The 24,369-nt window shown below is 52.8% G+C and overlaps 8 protein-coding genes across 8 annotated transcripts; 2 read left to right on the forward strand and 6 right to left on the reverse strand.

The window, feature by feature from the left end:
- Positions 1-1,676: 1,676 nt before the first annotated feature.
- Positions 1,677-3,065, reverse strand: J7T54_000565 (uncharacterized protein; the record flags this gene model as incomplete). Its single annotated transcript, XM_051504399.1, has 1 exon — positions 1,677-3,065. The coding sequence occupies one exon, from the start codon at positions 3,063-3,065 to the stop codon at positions 1,677-1,679; it is 1,389 nt and encodes a 462-aa protein (XP_051363919.1).
- Positions 3,066-3,919: 854 nt separating this feature from the next.
- Positions 3,920-5,041, reverse strand: J7T54_000566 (uncharacterized protein; the record flags this gene model as incomplete). The annotated part of the gene is made up of 3 exons (XM_051504400.1): positions 3,920-4,445; positions 4,742-4,874; positions 4,948-5,041. The coding sequence occupies 3 exons, from the start codon at positions 5,039-5,041 to the stop codon at positions 3,920-3,922; spliced, it is 753 nt and encodes a 250-aa protein (XP_051363920.1).
- A 4,818-nt stretch (positions 5,042-9,859) lies between these two features.
- J7T54_000567 (Transcription elongation factor S-II-like protein) lies at positions 9,860-12,252 on the reverse strand (the record flags this gene model as incomplete). The annotated part of the gene is made up of 7 exons (XM_051504401.1): positions 9,860-9,868; positions 9,918-10,679; positions 10,769-10,925; positions 11,450-11,827; positions 11,882-12,034; positions 12,090-12,175; positions 12,232-12,252. The coding sequence occupies 7 exons, from the start codon at positions 12,250-12,252 to the stop codon at positions 9,860-9,862; spliced, it is 1,566 nt and encodes a 521-aa protein (XP_051363921.1).
- Positions 12,253-12,695: 443 nt separating this feature from the next.
- Positions 12,696-16,346, reverse strand: J7T54_000568 (DNA repair protein-like protein; the record flags this gene model as incomplete). Its single annotated transcript, XM_051504402.1, has 1 exon — positions 12,696-16,346. The coding sequence occupies one exon, from the start codon at positions 16,344-16,346 to the stop codon at positions 12,696-12,698; it is 3,651 nt and encodes a 1,216-aa protein (XP_051363922.1).
- A 402-nt stretch (positions 16,347-16,748) lies between these two features.
- On the forward strand, positions 16,749-17,131 carry J7T54_000569 (uncharacterized protein; the record flags this gene model as incomplete). The annotated part of the gene is made up of 2 exons (XM_051504403.1): positions 16,749-16,859; positions 16,919-17,131. 2 exons carry the CDS (start codon positions 16,749-16,751, stop codon positions 17,129-17,131), a joined length of 324 nt encoding a protein of 107 aa, XP_051363923.1.
- Positions 17,132-17,307: 176 nt separating this feature from the next.
- J7T54_000570 (Sphingolipid long chain base-responsive protein-like protein) lies at positions 17,308-18,510 on the reverse strand (the record flags this gene model as incomplete). The annotated part of the gene is made up of 4 exons (XM_051504404.1): positions 17,308-17,912; positions 17,972-18,155; positions 18,208-18,402; positions 18,454-18,510. 4 exons carry the CDS (start codon positions 18,508-18,510, stop codon positions 17,308-17,310), a joined length of 1,041 nt encoding a protein of 346 aa, XP_051363924.1.
- A 1,287-nt stretch (positions 18,511-19,797) lies between these two features.
- J7T54_000571 ([histone H3]-lysine27 N-trimethyltransferase EZH2) lies at positions 19,798-22,258 on the forward strand (the record flags this gene model as incomplete). Its single annotated transcript, XM_051504405.1, has 3 exons — positions 19,798-20,097; positions 20,171-20,994; positions 21,085-22,258. The coding sequence occupies 3 exons, from the start codon at positions 19,798-19,800 to the stop codon at positions 22,256-22,258; spliced, it is 2,298 nt and encodes a 765-aa protein (XP_051363925.1).
- Positions 22,259-22,558: 300 nt separating this feature from the next.
- J7T54_000572 (Cysteine synthase 2) lies at positions 22,559-23,917 on the reverse strand (the record flags this gene model as incomplete). Its single annotated transcript, XM_051504406.1, has 1 exon — positions 22,559-23,917. One exon carries the CDS (start codon positions 23,915-23,917, stop codon positions 22,559-22,561), a length of 1,359 nt encoding a protein of 452 aa, XP_051363926.1.
- Positions 23,918-24,369: the final 452 nt, after the last annotated feature.

The following is a 24,369-nucleotide window of genomic DNA, read 5'->3' on the forward strand; positions in this document are numbered from 1 at the left end:
CAAAATGCAAAGGCAGGCGCGAGTTCACGTGACTGCCAGGTGCAGGGTGGGTCCCCGCTCTTGACCAGCTGTGACAGCTATAGTGTTTATTATAGATTTTTATTTAATTTTTCCTTAAAATTATATAGCTTAGATAGCCTATCTAGCTCGCGAGAGGCACTTATAAAGGCGTATAATTTATTATTATTATTATTATATTGAAATAAATTTATGAAATAAGAAAATGTAACAATAGTAAGATAGATTAGGTAGGGAGAGAAGGTATGGGTAGTATATTCACAAAACTCAAACTTACTTCTCCCTCTATAGGTAGAAGTAAGTATATTATACCTAAAGCGCTCGGAATATCCGGAGGTTAGGTGTAATACTAATGAATCGGGTACGCATCTTTGATGCTGACATGGGGGTACGCCATAGCATCCGAGGCCTCCGTGATTCCTTGTGACTGCACCGCTGACTTCCTTCTGCCACGGTGTTACAGAAAATAAAAAGAAAAACAGAAAGAGTAAGGAAGTTAGCTCCTTCCTATGTATAAATAAAGTAATATAGCGTACGTAGCTTGAAAACGTATTTAATTTAAAGTCCTAAATATAGAGAAGGTATAATTACTATTGTGAGGCCTGCCGGAGATAAAAAATATGAGAGCTGTGAGATTCGAACTCACGCGGGTTGCCCCACCAGGAAGATCTGTTAAGCTTACATGGGACAAGCCCCACCTTAACCTGGCGCCTTAACCGCTCGGCCAAACTCCCTCATTGGTTGATAGCAGAGAGTATTTTTTATTTTCCATACTCCTGAAAATATCCCTGTCGGTAATAGACCATTAGGAGAGAACCTGTAACTTTTCGCTATTCACATATCTATTCGAATTAATCAAAGTCTCACCGGGCTTTATAACGTCTATATGAGGTTTTCTATACATCATATAATTATGAAAGCCGTCGATCCAGTGTTGGGGCGACAGTCTATGGTCTGCGACTCTGCCACCTGTCCGGCGAAAAAAGGCTGACACATCTGTCCAGTCAACAACTGGCCGACCAATGGAATTAGTTTGACTATCGGTGCTTGCACGTGGCTAGTTGCTTGCGTGGTCTAGAGTTGGAAGGTACCTGAGTAATTATGGCAGACCAAGTGGAAAGACGCGATCGTGCCTTCCACGACAGACTGGATGCTCTGTGAAGGTACGGACGACCGCTGCCTGCCCACACACATGATACTTTCTTATGGCTTGCACTTGATATCAAGAAAGGTGTGGCACCAGAAACCGACTCAGAGACTTTCATTCCGTTGTGTATTTTCATGGCAGATTGTCAACAGTCTGTCGACGTGTGAGAGTAAACTTGCTACAGCAAGCTATACGTCACACGCAGACCTCGAGTAAGACCAACATATACGTTGTCAAAGACCATCCTATTCTAAATATCCCCACATGTGATCTATACATGTATTCTATCTCCGCGGTCGATACCGTGCGTTTGTATGCTATTAGTGTCCACATATAGGAGAGAATAACCGACAATGGCAGCGAATCAGTACCACTTATGTGAAGAGCCGACAGCTTGTATTATGGTATAGATAAGGATCGGGACTAGAACACTATATTGGACCGCAAGCTGCTTATAACATCGGTCTTGGCCCAAATGATACCTTCATCATTGACTGGGAAGTAACTATACTCAGTTTTCCACATCGAAATCATGGCGATCGGGAAAGAGCACATTGTTGGCCATGTCCACAACGTCGGCTTCGATCGCCGACGCGATATCGTCCTCATCCAATGGCATGAATCCCATTGCCCGAAGCCCAGCCTCACCCCCAGCATCGCACACGTCTTGCACGCCTGCCCGACCCATATGAGCTCTCTCGTCTCTGCCGTCCAGCTTCGCAAAGTCAGGCCCACGGTGTCCAAGCAAGAACGTCTTTCGTTGGCGCGCCAGGTAAAGGGCATTCCCGTGCGTGAGCGGGCAGGCAGGCAAAAACATAGCGGTTGCATTCGAGGCAGCGTCGGGGGGCGCAATGATGGCATCAGGATGCCATATTAGGTAGTCTCCCGGCCGCAAGGGTGGATGCGGAATCAAAGTCTGTGACAGCTGCAAATGCGGGTGTAGTGCGTGGGTAACTTCTTGCCGTGCAGCCTGACCGGCGCCTGGTAGTTCGGCACAAGCTGCTGGCGCAAGGATCCAGTTCTCGGCAGAGAGGAAGTCCGAGCTGCTGGGCGTGGCCACCACTGGACTGAAGAATGGCCGCAGCAGGACGTAGGCTGTAGCAGCTTGCAAGAGGGGACAGAATCTGAAGAAGGCCACCTCTGATGCCTTCGTCTCCAGGCAGAGCAAGCCCTGAAACATGCGAAACACGGTACAGGCAGTGTCGTACCCGCGTGATTCGGACGTTGCTGCCAGCCGCTTCTGAGGATCCCAGGGATCATATCGCTCCCAGTCACCACTCCAAACGTGTGCGTAGGATGAGCCAATGTGCTGCTCCCAGCGTTCCAGGCTTGGTCCATCGATATGAGCGGTCTGATGAAGTGTAGCAGTTGTGGCATCTCCCCTGTGCAGCCTGTCAGCGTACACAACGGGGAAGTTGGTGGTGAGTGGCGGTTTCGGCTTCGGGCCGGTCCAGGCGCGCATGATGGCTTGTTGCACCGCCAACACGCCCGGGCTGACTCGAGCTCGAGTTTGGGCTGGAGACCAAAACACATTCTGTAGCTGCGGTCCGCAAACCGAGGTTCCTATGGCTTCATTCCTGCTGTGGGCGAAGTATTGCTCGGTCTCCCGCATCCAGGTAGAGAGAACCTCGCCGGCCACCACGTTCCTGACCACTCCAACACCACGCTGCTTGAGCCCCGCGACGAATTTTCGGGTAGTGCAGTCATTGGCGATATCATCGAAGCTGATCGTAGGTATAGCATTCGAGCCTTCTCTAGTGAGGAGGTCAACCTCGGTGCGGAGTCGGCACAATAGCCTATGCCAGGATTTGCAGATTGCTTCCTCATGTCCCTCAACTAGACGCTGCTTGATTTCAGCGAAGTATGGTGGATATCTTTGTGGCTTGGATGCTTGAGACATCCCCAGTCAGATCAGGGCTGTGGTCTGCGAAGGAGCCGAGAGCTTCGGGTGCGTTGTGCTGTGTTCTTTACAATGATGGGTATCGAGGTGGCTTTGATGCATCGACACAAACGTCTGTGCTATGCCGAATCTGAGCAAGTCTCGAAAGCAACGAACGGTACGACCATTGAATTTCCTACGCGTCGAAAATACAGCTGGTCGGCGGCGGTAAAGGGACTGCGATGGCTCTTCGTGTGTTGATGTCCCTTTTCAGACTTTTCGCCTGCGGTAGCTGGGTTTATCACCGAATCCGCGCGTCATATGCTTGATATAAGCAGTCCTACCAAGTGGAAACCAGGTGGAAATCCATCGGAGCCTGCATCCTGTTGGAAGGCGGAGTCTTGCTGCTTGATCTTGAACCAACTGCCCCGGGGCCCAGGGCTGGTGTGGATGACGTTGGTTTGGTATCGCATCTCGGCACACTCTGACACGGCACAACCGCAGCGGGCGAAACGTACTGGCGCAGGCCGTAGAAACGCGCTTACTGAGGCGCGCAACATCCTAAAAATAAGCCTGGGGAGCTTGACGCGAGCGGAAAACGCAGCGGGAAACGCCAGGCGCTGTGAATTTGGCCGAAGCTCGTGAAATCCACCAGGGTCTTGCAGGGGAGGGAGACGCCAGCAATGCGGTTCATCGGACCGCACGTCCGTCCTGGGGTGAAGCTCATCACAATCCGAAGGAAGAGCCGGTTGGCCGCTTCACGCCGGTTGCCTGCTCGGCTCGTTCGGATGCTGCAGGCAAATCATTGCGAAGGCACCTTTGGTGCATGCACACGTGGCTGGGGGGTGGGGGGGCTGCTATATATGTACATGTGGCTAAGCTTTCCTTCGCTTTGACCGCCTGGGCGGCTCTGCCTGGGCCTTTGGCTGGTCGAGCTCAGGCGTCTTCTTGCGCTTCACGATATTTGTCGGAGCCCTCGCGGTCTTGCTACTGCTTGTCTTCGAAAAGACCACGTCGGCTGACAGTCTCATTGCGACAAAGGCAGCCTTTTCGACCTCCGTCGTCGATACCTTGATTCTTGCCGCTAGTTCGCGCGCTTGGGTCAACAGCTGTTGATATTCCTTGGCGTTGTACTTAATGGGACTCTTCATGCCGCCGCAGCATAACCAAAAGTACGCTTCGTCGGAGAAGAATATCACCCGGTCTGGGTCGTGGACCGACAGAAGCAGGGACGCCGTCGCGGGACCGACTCCTCTGAGCTTCGACAATGCATCAACAGCTGCTGCTGCGTCTCCATCCTCTCGATACCCACCAATGGCGTCCCGGATGCTGTTTCTCACAGTCACCGGGTCGTTGGAAGAAACCAAGCTCATGAGCGTCGGACGGAATTTGCCATGACGTCTGCAAACATTGTTAGTGTGTTGGCCCAACCTGCAGTCGTAGGATATGCTGGAGCCTGGTGGTATGTAGTTGATAGTGATACCGATGTCGTAGTGCATGCGCGGAAGCGAGCCGTGGCAGCCAAACGCACGCTCCTGCATGCAGGACGCGAGTGCGGCAGCCGTTGACAAGGACCCATAGGCCAGGGTTGCTCACCGCACTCGCAGGAAAAACAAGAGTAGCAGAGAATGCCATGATCGGAAGAATAAGTGGCAGTGGTCAATTTTCAAGAGAATGGCGAGCAGCCAGTCACATACAATTTCCACTCAACGAGCGTCTTCACAGCTTCTAGGTCCATATCTCGCACGGACTCTCCTGCCGAGAAGAGACGGGGAGCCTTGTCGTATCGATATGCATCGAGCTCGCTTAGTGGTCGTTGTCCATCTTTGGCTAAGGAATCGTGAGCAGTCCATGACCCGGGGTTGGCAGCTTCGACGTGAAACGCATTAGAGGCCCGACGTACCGGTCTTGAGAGCTCCTATGCACTCCAGGGCTTGGGGATACGAGTCCACGAGCTCTTCAAACTGCTCCTTGCTCAATACATCGACTGCGGTCATCGTATCGCTGAGGAGACACAAGGTTCGTACATGCGATTGCGTATGTGGGAGGGGCAGCATCTGCATAGGTCAGGTAGTAGTAGCAAGCGGAGCGCGCGTGTGTTACAGCAAGCGCGTCGCGTCGGCGACCTATTAAGTGGGTCGCCGATGTGACAGCGGCTCGAACTCCAAAACTCGTCGTCCGTGTGCAATCAATACTCGTCTAGTGACTTGTAACAGCGAATTGCATCGAAGAGCTATAATATTCTGCTTGCTCCATTACCTAATTGTTCCCTCAGTTCACTCCTTCACCGAATTACGGGGATAGAACAACGGGTGCGGCCGTAGTTTTTTCGCAGTGGAAAACCTCACCCGTGGCGCCGTATCTAAGTTACCCTATAGGTCTTTACTAGCAAGCTAGATATACCTTTAATCATGGCCTAGTTATACTAATTTAAAAAGTTGTAGAATACTATTCATATACTACTTTTATATGCTCAGATAGTCTCGAATATAGTTAAGGGGATATTCAAATCATTAGTAATATACATGTCAAATACACAAAGGTTTATTGAATCAAATTTTAAGAAACGATACTATTAAATAAAGTCCAAGTACTCTTACTAAAGCTACTAATAATATAAATTCCTGCCATTCTTCTAAACAGTATAGAAATAAACATTGATTTGAAAGGAATCATATAAAATGTGAAATGAGGGCAAAAATGAGAGCTGTGAGATTCGAACTCACGCGGGTTGCCCCACCAGGAGGATATGTTAAGCTAACCGAGGACGATCACTCGTCTTCACCTTAACCTGGCGCCTTAACCGCTCGGCCAAACTCCCTAACTATTCAATATCCAGAAGATTTGTATTTCAATCTATATATTTAAAATATTTCCAGGAGAATCGTTGCCTTAATGTCGAAATGATAGATTTTCTAAAGTTAGTAGTCCCTTTGCGGTAATGGGTAGGCCGGCAAGTCCGCCGCCCGAGAGAAAAAACTTTCACGCGAATGCTATATACTATGTAGCTATTACAATGCTATGGCTTAGTACCTAAGGTGTCATTCAGATATTACTCTAGTAAACGCCAAATGTCTGTATTAATCTGGCCATGCGCCAGCAAGTCTCAGCTACTAAGGCCCTACCAGGATACCCGTTCGCGCACCTGTCCAGACTCCGCACCGCGAACCCAAACGCAACTAACTGCTACGTGATGACTATTCCCTTTCATTGAATACTGAGCCTGTCATTCGCATGGATGTGGCCTCAACACAGTCTCGGCGAACAGTACGTACATGTACTAGACGTAACCGAAAAGTGTCAACAGCTCCCTCTAGAAAATACCCTAATTAAATTCGCTTTGACAAGACGCCACGAAGAGATTGAATGCGACTGTATAGGTGTGAGTTTCTTAGACAACAACAAATTCCCCTATTGCCTTCATATATTCCATTCGCTGCGATAGGACGTTAAGAAGAGAGTAACTGTAGCTATATAAGCGTGAGTTCTTTTGAAAGTAACAAACCCCCCTATTGGCCTAATATTATATTTAAAGCTAAGGCCAATGACATGGATCTAAGGATAGATCACAGAGGAAGGCATTCATAACGTATCGCTCCGTAAATTAAGTGATTATGCTGCATATTTAGCGACTGCATTGACTGGTCCTAATTGGTGCTTTAATGATCTCACATTGCCTAGGTACTTCGCGGGGCGATGTAGGTATTACTCTCACTCTGTCACGAGGGGCGTCCATGTCGTTAACGGGGCCCAATAGCGCCTTCATTAGTTAGGAGCAGATAGGTATATATAGAGTAGAGTAATCCAGAGTTTAATCGTAGCGATAGGTTTTGTCAACTTGAGGCAAGTGCGGTCCGTCGAGCTCATCCACCTGCCGAAACTAATATGTCTAGGCTGAAATAAGGTTGTGTCAACCTGGGATAGTAGGGCTGATTGGCTTAGGAACGAATCCTCTTATCTAGCTGGATTGTCACTCGGAAGCACTTTCGCGAGCAGTATCGAGAGACGGCTCTTTTTCGTCGCCAAGAGCTTGTGATGTGGTAAGTGCCGCATTGTGTCGAGGGTGGGATCACCTTTCTACTTGCGTGCGCGCTAAGTATGCACTTAATTAGTTGCTATAATACTAGCCAGAGTCACCATGGTACCATTGAATTTGATTAAACCGCACTTGTCTTTCAATATACCCTGCACGCCTATACTCAATACCTCGGCGACAAGCTCGCAGCATTGGACAGAGTCTGACGCCTTCCAATGCCGAGTGCAGCTGTAGACACAGCTGATTCTCGGGATTAAGTACCTGCCTTCAAATGTAATGACATACTAACGAAGCCTAAACCTGATTACGTTGCGTAGCTCGTCTTCGAACAATAACCTATGCCCAAAAACAACCAACGCACAACTGTACGGATAGAACGAAACACATTACAATATATAAGTCAATGTTATTTTTATTTAATTGGAAAGTCTCGCCTACTAGCTTAACTAACCCGGCATGTCAGAAGGATAGGATCTTATAACAGGGTTACAGTTTGAGGTGAGTGGCAGCCTCTTAGTCTCGACGACGATGAGCATGACTGATGCGTGTAGTAGAAATTATATCCTTCATTTTCTGACTTGAATCTGCTGTTCCGCTGCGACCGGTTCGATGCGTTGTATGCGACGCAACCAGTTGCCTTGTGTATGCTGCTTATCCCGCTGTTACTCATTCTTACTGGTCACGACTACAAGAGCGAATTGATTGCTTCTCTTATTTCCCCGTTGCATGAAAGATCACTCCACTACAATAAATAAAAAACTTGAACATGCTTGATCAGACCGCATGACACCTCTCATTTGTGATGTAATCTTGGTCGAAGGATCGCGTCTAGAGACGCCGAGGCGCTCGCAATACATAGGGCTATCGTGGCCAGGCAGAGATATCATTATAGTTTGGAAGCGTCGATGGAATGTACACATGGAAACATTCTGCGACGTTAGCCCGTTGTGAAGCATCTTTCAAAGGTAGACATAAGTACAGCTGACATTCACTCTCTTCAATCGACTGACATTTCCACGGCAACTTTCTATACATGTACCTCGGCCATGACAATCACTATCCTCGAGGCGCCCGAAGTGATTGAGTGGTGTTTTCATAGCTCCCGCATCTCTGATACGATTTCTTCGAAATTTTGTAGGCAAATAAATTAAAATACGGACACTGGGAACATCAACCAATGAGGGAGTTTGGCCGAGCGGTTAAGGCGCCAGGTTAAGGTGAAGACGAGTGATCGTCCTCGGTTAGCTTAACATATCCTCCTGGTGGGGCAACCCGCGTGAGTTCGAATCTCACAGCTCTCAGTTTTAAATCTTTATTTTTGTTCTAGATACATTCTTCTTGAGTTATCCGTAAGTATTGCCCGATCTTAGCACTACCCTCGGTAAGGATATTATTTACCAAGTTGTTCGAATATAGTATATTAAGCTTATAGAGAACGATTTCTCGCCGGGATATTATATATCTGTTTTCTATTAACCGCTGTCCGCGCATTAGACCTATGCCTAGGTCGAAAACAATACATGCTGCTTATTACGGTTCCACTAGTAAGCTAGCGGCTAGGTAAAGAATCTAGACCGGATCACCGAAGCACGTCACGTATACCTAGGAAAATGCATGGGCCCCGTAGCGTGCCACGAAGTATGCAGCCCGTAAACTCTACTTTCCCCTTTCCTTTCTACTTTATCGTTAGATAAACTCAATCTAAGCTACCAAGTTGTTCCAACAGGGCTTAGCCTATAACACTGCTAGTTTGCTCGAACGATACTTATTACTTAGTACTACCGGAAATACTAGTAATGTAATACAGAGAGAGAGTCTAAGTAGATATTTATTTATAGGAAGTTGATCTTATCGATATTGAGATTGCCCGGGTCGTAGATAATACCTGTGTGTTTTAGGTCGCAGTGATTGTGCGGAGATAGAGAGAGAGTGTGTGTTCGAAAGTATTATTTGTTAGGCATGTTTACCTTGCTTGTGCTACCTACATACTCTACCCATGACGCCCGAAAGGCGTCATCTTTACGCTATCGCGCTCTTCTAGCATGCTCCTAGACGCCTATCTTATTGACGTTAAGACATAAAGGCTAGGAGGCATTACCAAGCATAACACATCCGTTATTGAGCATACCCGGTGGAGTAAAGTATGGCGGACGGACGCTGTGACGTAGAGGCTCCTCACTACGTAGCTGAGTTTAGCGACGTTCGTAGGCCGCGGCTACTTATATTGTCTTCATTATTTTAGACGCTACGAAAAACCGTATGTGAGCGAAAAAAGCTCTAGCCGAACAATACTCTAACCGAATCATATTCTAATACCCGTAGGTTAGCGATAGCCTTAAACTTAAAAGCTTGCCGCTATTAGGCGTTATTTAGGCGAAGCTACGAAGCAGTGGATAAACGGCTACACAAGGGCTGCTGCCAGCGCTACGGAGCACTGCACTTGGCCCCCACTGGGTATGCTCAATAATAGATGTGGTATGCTTGATAATATCTCCCCTCGAAAAAGTCGCTTGCGCTGGTGTGTCTAGTGCGATCGGTACTACTTGTTCTGCTCAATCTATTGCTATTGTGCAGCTGTAGCCTCTCGAGAATCAGCAAGTTATCCGTGTCAAAAAAAAGTTAAAAATTCACCAAGCTAAATGGCTACTGGCCAACCCTGCCTCAACTTTTCTGAAAGCAAGTCCGTCTGTCCATGCGAAAACTCCAGAACCCCTCCTCGCTGCTCCCGAAAATGCCTTCCGCCCAAGAACGAAAATGTAAACGCCAAGCAAGCATGCAATCAGGAGAACTATCAATGTGTCAGTTCAATGTCCGTGCGGCCATGATGCGCGTCTTACCTTCCACCGCTTGCCGCAGTTCATACACTCGCAGAACGTTGTCATCGGCTCATCCGCACTGCGCGTCTGCGCTTGCGAGTAGCTGACCATCTTCTTCTTACAACGCCCGCACTCCAAGCTGTCGCTGATGGACTTCTTGGCCATTGGCACCTGCGCCTTCTTCATGTTCTCCTTTTCAAACTCGTCGTCCTCGCGGCGGCGGTCCTCGCTCTTGAGCTCCTCTTCGGACATCTTGACGAATTTCTCGGGCGAGACCTTGCCATGAAGCACGCTGACGCCAAGCTCCGGGTTCGACTTGTTTTTGAGGTTTGCAAACAATGATTTGACCTTCTTCTTGTAGTCGGGCGTCTCGCCCTTGAACTCGATATACGCTGCGTGCTCCACAGCTACGGCCTTGGCCAGAACGTCGGCGGGTGTCTCGAACGACCGATACGCAAGTCCGTTGTAGAGCAGTCCGATGCATTGATTGCGGCCCTTTGACGCAGTTCGATTCAGATCCACGCCGTCCACATCGAATTTTCGCTTCTCGGGGTCGCCTTCGTACTTTTTGGCGTTGCTCGAGGCCGCTGCGCTCGGCGCCGACGTCGTCGAGATCGCAGGAGATGATGCTGGTGCCGGCGAAGCCATCTTGGATGCACCCTTGTTCTTCTTTTCTTGCTCGACGAGCTTCTTCCACTTGCCGACGAGTTCGGCGGCGGCGGCTGCAATCTCCTTGTTCTTGCACGAACGAAGCTTGCCCACCCACACACCCGCGCGTGTAGCCTGTGTCCGTCTCTGTATCAGTTTGCTTGTTTTCCCTCTGTCTCAGCCGCTTGGATCGCACCGCGGCCCCTCTTCACGCGTGAACTCACCCTCAGCATATCTTCTGTAGGTGACGCATCCCTCTTCAGAGTTTCCAGCAGACGCAGCGCGTTCTCCGGAGGTTCGTTGGCTGCCATAGATTTCGTGAGCGCCTTGACGTTGGCGTCGAGTTCGCGCTGGTCCATCATGCCGGGCGCCCGTGCGTCGCTGCGACGTGTTGTACGGCGCTTGTTCTCGATAGTGGAAGGTCGCGAAGATGCGAGATTCTGCAAACAAGCGAGCGACAAAGAGAGCGAGCGCGGCGATGGTGTAAATGCGCCTTGGAATGTCGAAACGGCGGGCGCGCAATGCAGATTACGCAGGTTGTCGAGATGAAAAGCGTGTGAGCGCTCGGCACGTGAGGCTTGATTAGCCGAAGTTGATCCTCTCCAAGTCTTGAGCTAAGGTGACTTTAACCGGTGACGTCGCCAAATCATCCGCTCCGCAGTGGATCAATCACGACGGCACACTTGCAATTTCGGAAAGCCAGGCTTTTCTGTAAGATCACGATACTCCATCAATTGAAAGAACTATGATTGTACCGGCCAAAACGCCATCCCTTCCTGTAGAAGCGCCACGCAACACCTCGACGGTCTCCATGCCTCCTCCCACTTTTTCACCTTGACACGTGAAGTCTCACAGTTGACAGCAGTGTCTCCAGCCATTGTCTGCACTCTGACCAGGCATTTTACCTGGTCTTGGTGCTCTCGTGGTCCTTCTGCAACGCAGCATACTTATCGCTGAGCTCGTCGTAACTCTTGTGCAGCTGCTCGCTCTGCTTCTTCAGATTCTGCAGGTCCTGCTCCTTCTTCTCGAGCTTCTCCTTCAAGCCGGCCAGTTCACCGGGCTTGCCAGCCACAGCGAGCTTCTCACTCTGCTTGGTGTCCTTGTTGGTACCCTCGTAGGACTTGAGGCGGTCCTCGAGGCGCATGACCTCGATGATCATGACGTAGGTGCGGTTGAGGATGAGCGACAGGAACAGGGTGAAGCCGCAGAGATACATGTTGCGCTGAGAGTAGAACTTTCGTGCCTGCACTTCGAGACGCTCATGGCCCATGACGCCGGCGGCACTGTCGGTGTTAGTCTTGCCATAGCCAGGCAGCCCGTGCCGAGAGAGTACGTACGATCCCTTATGGGTCTGCTCCGAGGCAGCCATGAGTTCAATCTGGACACGGTAGACGCGATTCACGCTGTCAATGAACAGAATGAGGATGAATACAAAGGTGATCTTCATCCAGTACTGTATTTTTGCCACGACTGGGTTCTCTGAAATGAAGCTGCGCAAGGTCAGTCGCGTGTTCACCGCGTTCCGAGCGCTCCCAAAACACGTACGTAAAGATCTTGCGCTTGACGCCAAAGGGGAGAGGAACAATCAAGAGCATGAAGAGCGTCATCTCCAGGACAAGGAGGACGAAAACCTTTGGGTTCAGTCAGTAGGCGGTTCGTCGACGGGCACACCATCTGGGCAGCGTACGAGGGTGTAGTAGAGCGTCATCTTGACGGCGGGGCAGCTATCGCGAGCTGCTGGTCGTGGGTGGTATGAGGTGTTTGCAGGACGTTGTGCGGTCGACAGTTTTGATCGGCAAGAAATAGAAGAGGGAACAGAGCGTGTGCGTTGGAAGCTGCGTCTCGATGGGTTTTGTAAAAGCGAAGTCAAGTGTGCACTCAAGACAAGTTGTTGCTGAGCTATCCGTACCCTTGGACAATACGTCATCTGTCCGGGCTGGGAAACAGGTGGGGCGATTGGAGGGGCTGGTGAGTTGTGGCTGATGACGACGCCGGAGAAAAAATGCGGAATGAGTGAGTGAGTGGGCTTTGCATTCCTCCCTCCTCATTCGAAACTCCCGTAGTACTACTCTAAAGATCATGTCATGTCATGCCAAGTGAATTGCTTTCTATTGGAGCGAGATATCGAAACAGATGTCCATATCAGGTCGTCTATGATGCTTTCGAACGTCGGTTGTTGCCCCTACTCCTGCCCTTGACGTTTGACTTTCGCTTCAAAGTCGGCTTCTCGATCTCCCCTGCGTTGTCGTCCTCATCTACGGCTGCATCTGCATCCGCAGTCCTCTTGCGTTTACCAGTCTCGCTGCCAGACGTAGAATCAGCCCCGCCTGCCAAGTTTGATCGCAGTCTGTCAACCGCGGCCAGCATGCGCCGGCTGCCCTGGGTCTTTTGACGAGGCGCGAACGCTTCCCTCGCACCAGTGCCCACGCCCCCGGAAAAGAACCTGGTGATGTTGGCTTGTGTTCCTTCGACGCCTCGCTTGTTCATGTCCTTGATGACGGGGACGAGGACCTCATCAGTGCGCTCCTTGCTCCACCCAATCGTGGCCATGAGAAACTGCCGAAGCCCTTCGAGATCCGGGACTCCCCATTGGAATGGCTCCGTGTTGTCATCGACCTCAGGGTACAGATACGCATCGTAGACTGCCGAGCTCGGGAACCCTGAGGGCAGGAAGAGCTTGGTGCCCTGGGACTTGCGAAACTTCTTCCGAAAGGTAGACGATGCATCCGCCTCCTTTGGTCGCTCCTGGGACTGGACCGACAGCCACCATTCTCGAAAGTGGTCAAGCCCGGACTTGCCCGGGAACTCGGACAAGATTTCCACGGCTGTCACAGGGCCGACGCCGGGCAAACCCTCCGTGTAATCCGAGCCAAGGAGTTGGGCAAGCGAGATAAGTTGCTCGCGGGACAGCGAGAGCTCCTTCTCAAGATCACCGGCAAGGTAGCACTCGACAAACTTGTTCGTGTTGAACATGTTCTTATATACGCGGGTACCCCCAAACAGGAAGATGTCAGAGTCATCCGTGACTATGCCGTCGACAAGGCCGAGGTTGACAAGCGATGCGCATTGGGCTTCAGCTTCCATGGGCGCTGTGATGTATGGTATACCAAACAACCGCAGCAGCGCCTGGCATTCTGTGACCATGACTTGTGTGACCTCGTCCGCATCACGACGATCCTTCTTCTGCTGATTGCGCAGCTGCCGTAACTCCTTTTCGTAGTCTTCCTTGTTCTGCTGCGCCGATTTGTTGTTCAGTTCGCTGGCGAACCGAGCGTGCTCGTCTGCTTCGTCTGCCAGCTGTGCCAGAAGCTCCTCGTCCTCAGGGTCGCTAAACTCGTCGTATTCGACATCTGCAAAGAGGTCGTCGTCATCGTCTGCGGCCGTCGGGGCGGCTGGCGTAGGCTCGGGCGGTGGCGCTGGGTCATCAGCCGGTAGGTTCACGGGGGCATTGCTTTCAAGGACCAGTGATGAAGCAGGCGCAACATCTTCGAAGGTGGGTTCAGGTGAGCCCTGTACGCTACCGCCGTCTGCTTTGGCCGGTGGAGCCTCGACATTCTCAAACTCGGGTTCGGGTGAATCAGAAGCTTGGCGCACTGGTAGCGCTTTGCTACGTTGGACTTCCTCCTTCATCAAGTCCTGCGTTTCCGAGATATGTGTGGCAGAAACGTCGCCATCAGCATCTTCCTCGCGCGGCGTCCCTTGCTTGACTGGAACTTCTTTGGGTTTGAGAGATGGTGGCTGCTCAAGGATCTGCACATCATCACCGCCGTCATCCGACGACGAGCCAATCTCTATAGGGGCTTCGCGCATTCTCCGGTTTCGCAATCTCTCCTCCTCGTCAGCTTCGGCACGGTCTTCAGCATTCATGTCTCTGTCCAGGCCTTGTTGCTTCTTGAGATTTTCCCGAATATCGGATTCATCCGCGAGCCAAGGCGGCAAAGGCGCTGGTGCACTCGCTTCGTCCTTCTCGAAGCCCCCAGCCATGTCATCTTCGTCAACCGTAGGGTCCTCTCGAGCCTCCGAGCGGGGGCGATATCTAACTTCCTCGGTACTTGAGTCTTTCCGATCAGTTGCCGGCTTGCTTCGCGCGAACACGGATGACCGCCAATCGAGCTTTGGAAAAGGCAATGGCCCGTCAAAGGGGTTTTTCTTGTTCGCTACCGCTGGAGTTGGTTGCTGCTTGCGCTTCAAACGCGACTTGGCCAGCACAGCTTGGACATCGTCCTCATCACTGTCACTTTCGTCGTCGTTGTCAGCAGCGACTGGCTTTTGCGGCGCCTCCTCTCTTTGCTTGGAGGTTGTCACTGCAGCACTCGCCCTGTTGTTGACAATGCGCGCGATCACGGATCCTCCGCTTCCTCCAGTTGGCCGGGCAATCTCGGCTGATCGTTGATTCCAAACTGGCGCTTGCTCTTCTGGCTCCTCCTCCTGCTCCTCAGGCTCAAGCCCATCAGCATATGTGTGCCCATGCTGATTCTCAAGGGACATAGCGATGGCTTTAGAAATGTCGTCCTCCTCCTCGGGATGCAGTGGCTCGATGGGCTTATCATCCAAGAGCTTCTGTGTCTCGCCGGTGTTGCCACCCACGAATAGGGAGTCCTCCGCTTCACCAGCCGGCTCGTCGGTGTGAACATCGCGCTGAACAGCCGAGGCCCTGGGTAGCCGATTGATACCCTCGATTGGTACATCCTCAAAGTCATCAACGTCTTCCTCTTCCTCCTCTGCATCTTTTGAGGCGAACTGGATCTGGATTGCGTCGACATCGATTGGCTTGTGTTCCTCGCCAACGTCCTTCTCTTTACTGACAACGCCCAGAGCCCAGCCACCTTCGGCGCCCTCGTTCTTGACCAGGATATATTCGCGATCCTTGTCGCCCGCAATGCGACCATTCTGCCCGAGCGTGAGATCGAGGCCCGTCATGCCGGATTCGCGCATCAGTCGCTGTGTCAGGTTGTTTCTCTCCTGGACACGTTCGATCTGGAAGCGCGAGAATGCCATGCGGTCCGGGAACATCTCATCAAGCTGCTCCTTGCTCAGACCTAAACGAAGTCGGCTTCGAAGCCTAGCGGCGTTGAGAATGTTGTACCTGTCCGGCGGTGGCAGACTCTTGAAGAAGTCGCCGTCAAAATCGATCTTGCTGAAATCGTACAGATTCACATCTTCGCCGTTGTTGAACTGTCGCGCATACTCCTCCAGCTCTTCCACGCTCATGATTCGAGGGTCTTCTGGTCGGCCCATGTTAGCTATGCTGCGGTCCAACTCGGGCAGATGGTATTGATCTTTCTTGTGGAACTTTCGGGACTGCTGTCTCTCCGTCTGGGACATGCCCAGCTCGCCTGCGTACACAACATTGTTCATGTCGGGGAGTTCCTCCTCCCCCTGCGCTGCGTCTTCCCTGGCGGTCGCTTCTTCTGCCCTTTCTCTCTTGCGCTTCTCTGCATCCTCCACAGCAGCCCTCTGCATCTGTACGGCCAGCAGCTTGCCAGCGGTCTTGACGGCATCATCTCTTCGACCCTCCCGCCTACGCGTTCGCGCCTGAATCGTCGCCCTTTTCAGAGCTGGAGCACCGCCATCGAAGACGAAGACGGGCAGTATGCCAAACCACAGCAGCTTGCAGATGCGTCGGAAGAAGCCCACGACATGTGAGTTGCGGAGAGCGTTACCCTCCTTGTCGCGCACAGCTTTCAGGAACTGATAGATCCAGATTGAGGCATCCACCGCGAGCCGCTTTCTGTTGAGGGTGGCAAGATTGGTCGGACGCGCACAGGGCTGCACTACTGTCCAGAGGCCGTTGACACCCATGATGCGCCGTTAGCGTTGCGAGTAGGTACAGCATATGGAGGAGATGGCGCGGCGTCTGCGCGGACTCTCGGCCGTGGAATTAGGTTTCCAGTCGTGGATGTTTCATGGCTTCAGTTTGCCGAGATGGAAAGTTGAATTGTAGTGTGCTTGCGATGGTTCACGTTCGTTGACGTGCACGCGAAGCTTTACGCTCTCCTGCGCCGCAGATCCCTGCAGGCTGTGACGCCATGATGCTCAACCTGACCGATCGGCGCCTGTCGCAACTTGCAGTCCATAGGCGTGTCTCTAGGGTACTCAAAACTCAGCGACTATCAACCTGTCAATCAACCGCATCTGGCACTCCATCGACTCACCCTCGTCAACTCTGATGAGGCCCTCCGCAAGTATCTCGAATCGGTAGACATGGACAGTACAGAGGCGCGACAGTACCTGCAGGGTCTCCTCAACAAGGATCTGCGCATCCACACCACCGACGGTCGCATGTTTCGCGGCACGTTCATGTGCACTGATCCGGTAAGGATTCCTCCTCGCTTTAGCCGCCCAGCCCACAGAAGCCTACTAACAAGTTGAAGGATACAAACATTGTCATCTCCAAGACGCATGAGTATCGACAACCCTCGGCAAGCCAGCGCGCAGCCGCAGCGCAGAACAGCTCGGGCAGCTCAGTGACGCTGGACATGACGTCGCGGTTTCTGGGGCTCGTGGTCGTCCCGGGCGAGCACATTGTCAAGATGGAAGTAGAACAGTTTGCCAGCCAGATGAGACACTCTACAGCGATTGTGTGATTTGACGATGCAACGAAAATATCCCATGATATCATTGTCAAGTACATGTACATAAAAATCATGCCCATCGTATTAGTGAGATACGCCCTGTAGAAAACTCCGCCCGCAGCCGTCCATCCTGTCCTCCCGAGGTATTACTGATTTTGGTTCACATCAAACGCTGGCGAATGCGCTACTTATGCGGCGAGGGGTTCCTGTGTACGACCACGGCTCTCGTCGTGGTGGCCAGCATCACTGTCAAGCCGGTCCTCTTCCTCCTCCTCGCTGTCGACGTCACGGTGGGCCACCCAGGAGCTGCCGTCGTTGATGGGAGCGTCCTGTGTCGAAAGGTCGTGGCCCTCGTTACGAGCAGCAATGTTCGAGCGACGACGCTGGGACAGGGTGCGGGAGCGGGTGGACAGTTTGGAAGAGACCACGGCGTTAGACTCGACCCAGTTGGTCAGGGCGTCCTCACAGTCCTGAATGATGGCCTTGCTGGCCTCGTAGCCGTCGTACGCGGCGCGGGTCTCTCCGGGAGTGACTGGAGTGTCGTCAATGAGCTCCAAGAGGTGCTTTCCGTAGCCGGCAATGATGGCGACCTTCTCGCAGTGCTCACGGAGCGCGTCGAACTGATAGGTGTAGGCAGCCTTGACCTTCTCGCGGGTAATGTTGGACAGCTGCGCCTCAGCGACGAGCGACTCGGCTTCGGCGCGCACAAGCTCCTGCTCGAGAACAACAATCTTGGGCGAGTTGGGCTCCTTGTACTTGAGCTGGGCGATCTGATCGGTGATCTTCTGCTTGCCTGTTTTGCGTGTCAGTCTTTACGTTGGGCCATGTGTAATTGAGCATGCCTGTACTCACGGTCACGGCTGGGCTGGACGGAAGCCTCAATATTGCGGATACTCTTGATGGTCACGCGGTACTGGTCGTAGCGATCGACGTATTGGTCCTCAAGCTCGCCAATCTCGTAGAGCAAGACACCAAGCTTGTCGGTGACGTCGGAAACATCCTCATCACCACCCTCGCCCCACACGGACAGTTGTTGCTAGCTGCGTTAGCTTCGCGCGTCGTAGCAATTGAAGGCGATCCAAACTTACAGCAACCTCCATGCGCTCCTTAGCGACATTCTCCATGCTGCGCATCACGTTCTTCTCCATCTTGACGAGCTGAGCCAGCTTCTTGGCCAGGTCGGGACCGAAGGCTCCACCGGCATTACGACGGAGGGCATGGCCGAAGCTGCCCTTGCCGAAGAGGCGACCGGCCTTGGTGGTCGAAGGAGGAGGAGGGGGATTCTGAGAGAGTCAGCGACCACAGGCGAGCCATACATTGGGCACGCGACGAACCTGGAGCTGCGAGGCAGTAGGCGCTCGACTCTGGCGCATAGAATACGTGCGGTGCATGTTGCTGGTGGTGGGCGTGTCGGTGTGTGCGGGTTGTATCGAGGAAGATCTCGGGCGATCGGCAGGAGGTGTGCGGGTACGGGTATCGAGGTGCAGGAAGCAGGCCAAGGGTTGGGGGGACGCAGGATATGGGAAAGGGGCTGGCAATGGGGTCTTAAGTACGATCCAGGTTGGAATGGGAGAATTGACTGGAGATTTATGGCTGGGATGATGATGCTCGGGAGGGGGGGATCGCCAAGGGGCCCGCTTGCAGCTGCTGCCGCAGCCGGGGTCAGCTACGTCATCCATCCGTGTGTTCTCTAGACATTTGGATTCGGGTGTTTGCACACATGATGACGCTTCTTGTTAGCAGAGTGCGCTAAGGCACGAAGACGTAGGCCGTCGACGGACAAGCGCCATACCATGAGCGTCCAGCGCCCTTAACAAGCAGTGCTCTCCATGTCCCTGTCTTTCCGGCAGATCCGATCGCGCTGACGGGGCACCTGCTCTACTGTACTCCGGAGTCCGTAATGCAATTATGGATTATCGATCGGGGCCCTCTTGGCGAAGGACCGCCTAATTAACTTGCGCACCAGAGGCAAGGGCCGCAGGGCTGGCTAGCGAGATACTGCCTGCGCTGTAAAGACATGTCGACAGTGGGGGTATGGCAATGTAGTGACCTGCACTATCGAATCAGTTAATGGAGTATTGGTTTTGGGCCGACTGATGCCCTGATGATGTGAGTTGCGTAACGGCGTATCCGTCCAAGGCTCCAAGCGGCTAGTACAGTAGCTCCAGAGTCCCTTGGCTAGCTTGAGGTGAGGTGCAGAGCCCGCTGTTCGATCTTGGCACCGCAGCTTCATTGCGCAACAAGCACGGAACTTTGGGTAGCACCAAATCCAACATCCTGCGACTTGTCCCCAAGTTGCGCGCGCAATAGACTTGGCGATGCTTCACTCGCATACTCTGGCCAAAGTCGTTCACGCACGACAACTCATACTCCGTGCTCGTGTGCAATGGTCGTGATACCCTCCGTATCTAACCCACGTCTACTGTACTGTGTATAGGCTAGCCTCCCGAACCGATCTGGCCTCGTTGCCGCTAATAGATGCACGACGGCCCCGCCAATCACCGCAAGCGGCGCGGAATCCAAGTCCGCTCATCTCACCAAAGTTCCAGTCGTGTCACCAATGTAAACACTGCTGTGCGTGCGTCTTCCAAGTCGAGGCTTTCAGACGACGCGCGCATAGCCTCGTGCACACACTGTTCAGCCCAATCGCCCAACGTTCATAAGATGGTATTGCAATTATGGAAGGCGATGATCTACCTGTTGCCACCCGAGAGCCCATAACGCCCCCTTTTACCACGGGCCAGAAGACAGCTGTGTTGGAGCTGAGCAAAACTAGTGTCGCTGATCTCACGAGGGAACTTGAAGACCTGCAAGAGAGAGCTACGCAGGACTTTAATGAAGCTGCAGTCAGAGCTATCCGGAGCACTATCGGACAGGGCGCCAAGCAGGATGCCCCCAAGGCCGATCTTTTTGCAAATTTGCGCCTGAAAAGCCAAGAGCCCCAGCAGCAGAGCATGCAGTGCAGGATCACATTAAAGGTGCTGAACCTTCCATCACGACCCGTCAACACTATATTGACATTTATAGAACCCTTCAAAACCAGCACTGCAGACCTCTCACAGCGTGATTGAAATCACTACCCATAAAGAACGGGCACCCGCCTATGACTACCCCAGCCTCGAGGTCGATAGGCTTATACCTGCTCCGCAGACAGCGAATGCATATCAACCTCACAAGGGCGACATTCTGGACGAAGGGAGACGGAAGCAGTGGAGGAGCCACATACGCGAGTTGCACGAATCTAATATTGCAAGCCTCGAGGGTATTCCCATCAGGAAGAAGCTGAAAATTGTGGTCCACCACGAGAGGCTCCTGCAAGCAGGGCTGTACCTGGAGTCGTGGCTGGAAGAGAACAGCTGTTCCGTCATCCTCGACGCCTTGAGGCATCCAGACAAACAGCAGCCCGAGCTCACCGAGGAGATCCAACACTTGACCGCCAACATCCGGGCGGCCTGGGCCTCGATCTATCATGAAGACGGACAAGTGCGCAACATCCCAATAGAGAAACTGTGCCTCGACGAGGCTCTCAACGCTATTCCACGTGCAGAAGACAGATTTGCCGCCCCCGACGCCAACAGCGTATACAAAAGGCTTGCCTGTGGAATATGTTTCAAGCACGTCTGCGAACATGGCTACTACGCGAATGATAACCAGCGACAGCGCTTCCTGACCCATGACCCCCCGGACCCCACGCTCGACACCAGCAGGACGCCCAAGCCGAACCCCTGGTACACGCGAGGCAAGAAGCGGTTGAGGGGGTTAGCAAGCGATCACGAGCACCAAAAGCCGAATTGGGACCATCCAAAGAGACGCTGGGACAACGTTTGCGGCCTTCGAGGCTGCGACCACGATGGACCCTGCGACGACATATGCCCGTGCGTCAAGGCGGAATTACTCTGCGAAAAGTACTGTCGATGCACAACCGAGTGTTGCGAATGGAAGTTTACGGGCTGCGCATGCCACAGCAGCGGAAAGAATTGTTTTGTCGGCCAGGAGGTGAAAGCACGCCGGCCTCTGCTGAAGAAAGGACGCGCGAAGTCAAAGGTTGACGCATGTATCTGCGTCCAGCTCAACCGCGAGTGCGACCCGGACCTGTGCGGCACATGTGGTGCGAGGGAGGCTGCAGACCCTCTGAGCACCGAACCGGCCCACACGTGCCAGAACGTAACCATGAACAGTGGACAGTCGTGGCGCGTGGCTATCGGCAAAAGTTGCACACACGGATACGGTCTCTTCGCTGCTGAGAAAATACCCAAGCATGCCAGTGTCATCGAGTACACGGGTGAGTTGGTGTCTGGCATCGAGGGCGAGCGCAGAGATGCAGAGCTGCGCGCCCCTTTTGAGGGCATGCGGGCCATGTCGTACATGTTTACCATGATTGGAAATCCCAACAGTATCGGGAAGAGTGTTTGGATTGACGGTGCCAAGTACGGCAACCTCAGTCGCTACATCAACAGCGAATCGCGCGACTCCTCACTGATCAACCTCAAGCCGAAGCATGTCATCATCAATGGCACGATGCGGATCGTGCTCGTGGCGCGCAGAGACATTGCGCCGTGGGAAGAGCTCTTCTTCAACTATGGCTCGCATTTCTTCAAGGGACAGTGTGCTCGAAAGGGGGACAAGAAGAAAGGACCGGGTCGCGTGTATAAAGCTACCGCGGCCAAGGATGTCTCGAGGCCGTCCACTGCCATACCAAACAAAACCAAAGCTCAGGAGCCGGCTCTCAACACACGTGCGAGGACCGCTCAAGCGGCGGTGGCGGGAACCAGAAGGCTTCCTCCGACAGAGGCAGAGCCGAAACTTGCAGAGCGCAAGCCTCCACGCAATGTTGCCATGAGGCATCAAAATGCCCCCAGTAAAAGGGCTAGAACTGGGCCAGCTACTACTTCACGGGCCGAGTCTCCAGCCTATGAGACGGAAATAAGTGATAGTCAGGGGGACGATGGAAGTGTAGACGAAGAGTATGAGGACGAGGACGAGGAAGAAGACGGGATGGACGAGTCCACAGAGCGAGAGAGTTCCAGCGAGACTTCTGGTGAAGCCGAGGGTACAGACAGCGTGGACCAGGGGCCTCGGCAGCTGCGGTCACGTTCAAATCTTGTCCTGCGCAGCAGGGGGCGTCGATTGATGAAGTAATACAGTACATGGCTAGAAGACTTGTAAGATGCTTAGTCTATGACAGCTCCCCCGCGAGGATAGCACATAAGTTACCTAATGCCAATATGTCTGGAAGAGATGCAGTGCCAATATGGAGCAGGAAACCATTAGAGCACGAGTTCAAGTCAGCCCTTCTACTACAAAGGGCCATACGAAGGGTTTTTGCAAAGATACAGATATACATTTCTAGACTAGAAAGGTCTCAAACAAGGACATTGGTGAGCTAACACACCAGTGTCATTGACTCTGTCGAGATCAACAAACAGTACCTATCTCAAGTCAAACATTCTTCGATATGCCGAGCGCTTCAAAGACGTCGGTGGCCTCCTCCTCTTCAAGTCCTAGCTCCTTGATCTGTTTCCAGAATTTGCTGAGGTGCCTTGTACCAGAGTCACATAGTATCGTCACCACCTGACTATCTGCCGGCAGCTTCATGGCGGCCACGACTGCTGCCACGCAGTTCACCGAGCTGCTGCTGCCGACAAAGATGCCGTCCTTCTCGACGAGCCAGCGGGCCATCTTGCACGCCTGCTCATCTGTGACTTTGACGGCGTCATCGACAAGGTCTCTTCCAGCCTCGAAGTTGTCCGTCACACGGTTGATGCCAATTCCTTCCACAATGGAGTCGACCTGCTGCCTCCTTCGGGTCCCCTCACGCTCCGTGGCAGAGTACATCACGCCGTACTTGATCTTATTGAACAGGCCGCTGCCCTGCGGGTCGGCGAGAACGATTTTCACGTTCTGCAAGTTGGCTTCCTCCTTCAGGTAACGCGCAACGCCGGCTATTGTGCCTCCAGTTCCGGCACCGGCGACGAAGGCGTCGACTTCGCCGTCTGTTTGATGGTAGATCTCTGGACCGGTCGAGCGGAAATGGGCCTGCCAATTGGCCGTGGACTCAAACTGATTGGCAAAGAAGCCCTTGCTGCCGTCGTTGTGCCTGCGCTCATGCTCGGCCGCCCTCCTCTTTGCGAGGTTAACAAAATGGTCTGGGCTGGTGATCGGGGCAACTGGTACGCGTTCGACAGTAGCGCCCAGATGGTGCAGCAGATCTGACTTTTCAAAACTCTGGTCGTCTGGCATGCAAATGTGCGCCCTGTATCCCTTGGCTCGTGCCAATGTCGTCAGTGATATACCAGTGCTACCAACAGTCCCTTCGTATATAGTATCGCCTCGATGAGGTGTGAGCAGACGCTGGGCTTCGGCCTCGCGAATCATGTTCAATGCCACACGATCTTTCGGACTGTTGCCTGCGCCATTGAGAAACTCGGCCTTGGCTAAGATTGTGCGCCCCGTTGCCTCCGATAGCGAGTTGATCTTGATCAACGGCGTGTTGCCTATACAGGCCTCGATACCCTCGGATGCGATCTCATCGTGGTGAATGTCGGGATTCGCCTCGTGGTCCTCGAGTTGTACAGGTGGTCCCCAAAAGATGCTGTCTCTACGCGCAACAGAGGCACTGCCTGTACTTGGCGCCCCGGATGAGGCCAGAGGGCCCTTGGCAGACCGGATCTTGCGCTGGTACCGACGCTCGAGGTCAGGGTAGAAGTCTTTGAAGCCAAGCGTGACGAGGATGCCTGCTGTGAAGGCAAATGCTACGGCAGCAGTGCCGTAGGCTTTTGGGTGATCGGTCAAAGCCATGTCAGCTATAGCGATGCATTATTGGTGAACAATTGCGCGCGCACTGCTGAACGCAATTCGACGCGCATAGGAAGAAGAGGTCTAAGATCACCAGAAATATTGAGGCCCAGCTGCTTGGAATTTCTTCGGGATTGATGTCATTAGTTAACTATGTCTTGGAGCTTGAGCTACCCTATACCAACTCCCAGTTGCTTGGGGGAGCGGAAGATTCCAATGCCGATCAGTCGACGCGAGTTCTCACTTGTCTGAATCCGAGCTTTCTCAGAAGCCCTGCACCAATTCGTGGCAGACGTGCCCTCACTCGGTCCTAGGCTCACTGTCGACAATGGACTCGCAATTGGTTGCCCAACTATTTCGGCAGCTTTTCCGCCATCGGTCGGCTGGCTGCCTTCAGAACTCGCGGCCCCGATGCCTTCCCCGAAGGCACCACGACAATCGCGATGCCCTCCAAG

This window comes from Emericellopsis cladophorae (assembly GCF_022114955.1).
Source record: "Emericellopsis cladophorae strain MUM 19.33 chromosome Unknown NODE_9_length_645218_cov_115_098568, whole genome shotgun sequence".
Taxonomy (NCBI): Eukaryota; Fungi; Ascomycota; class Sordariomycetes; order Hypocreales; family Bionectriaceae; genus Emericellopsis; species Emericellopsis cladophorae.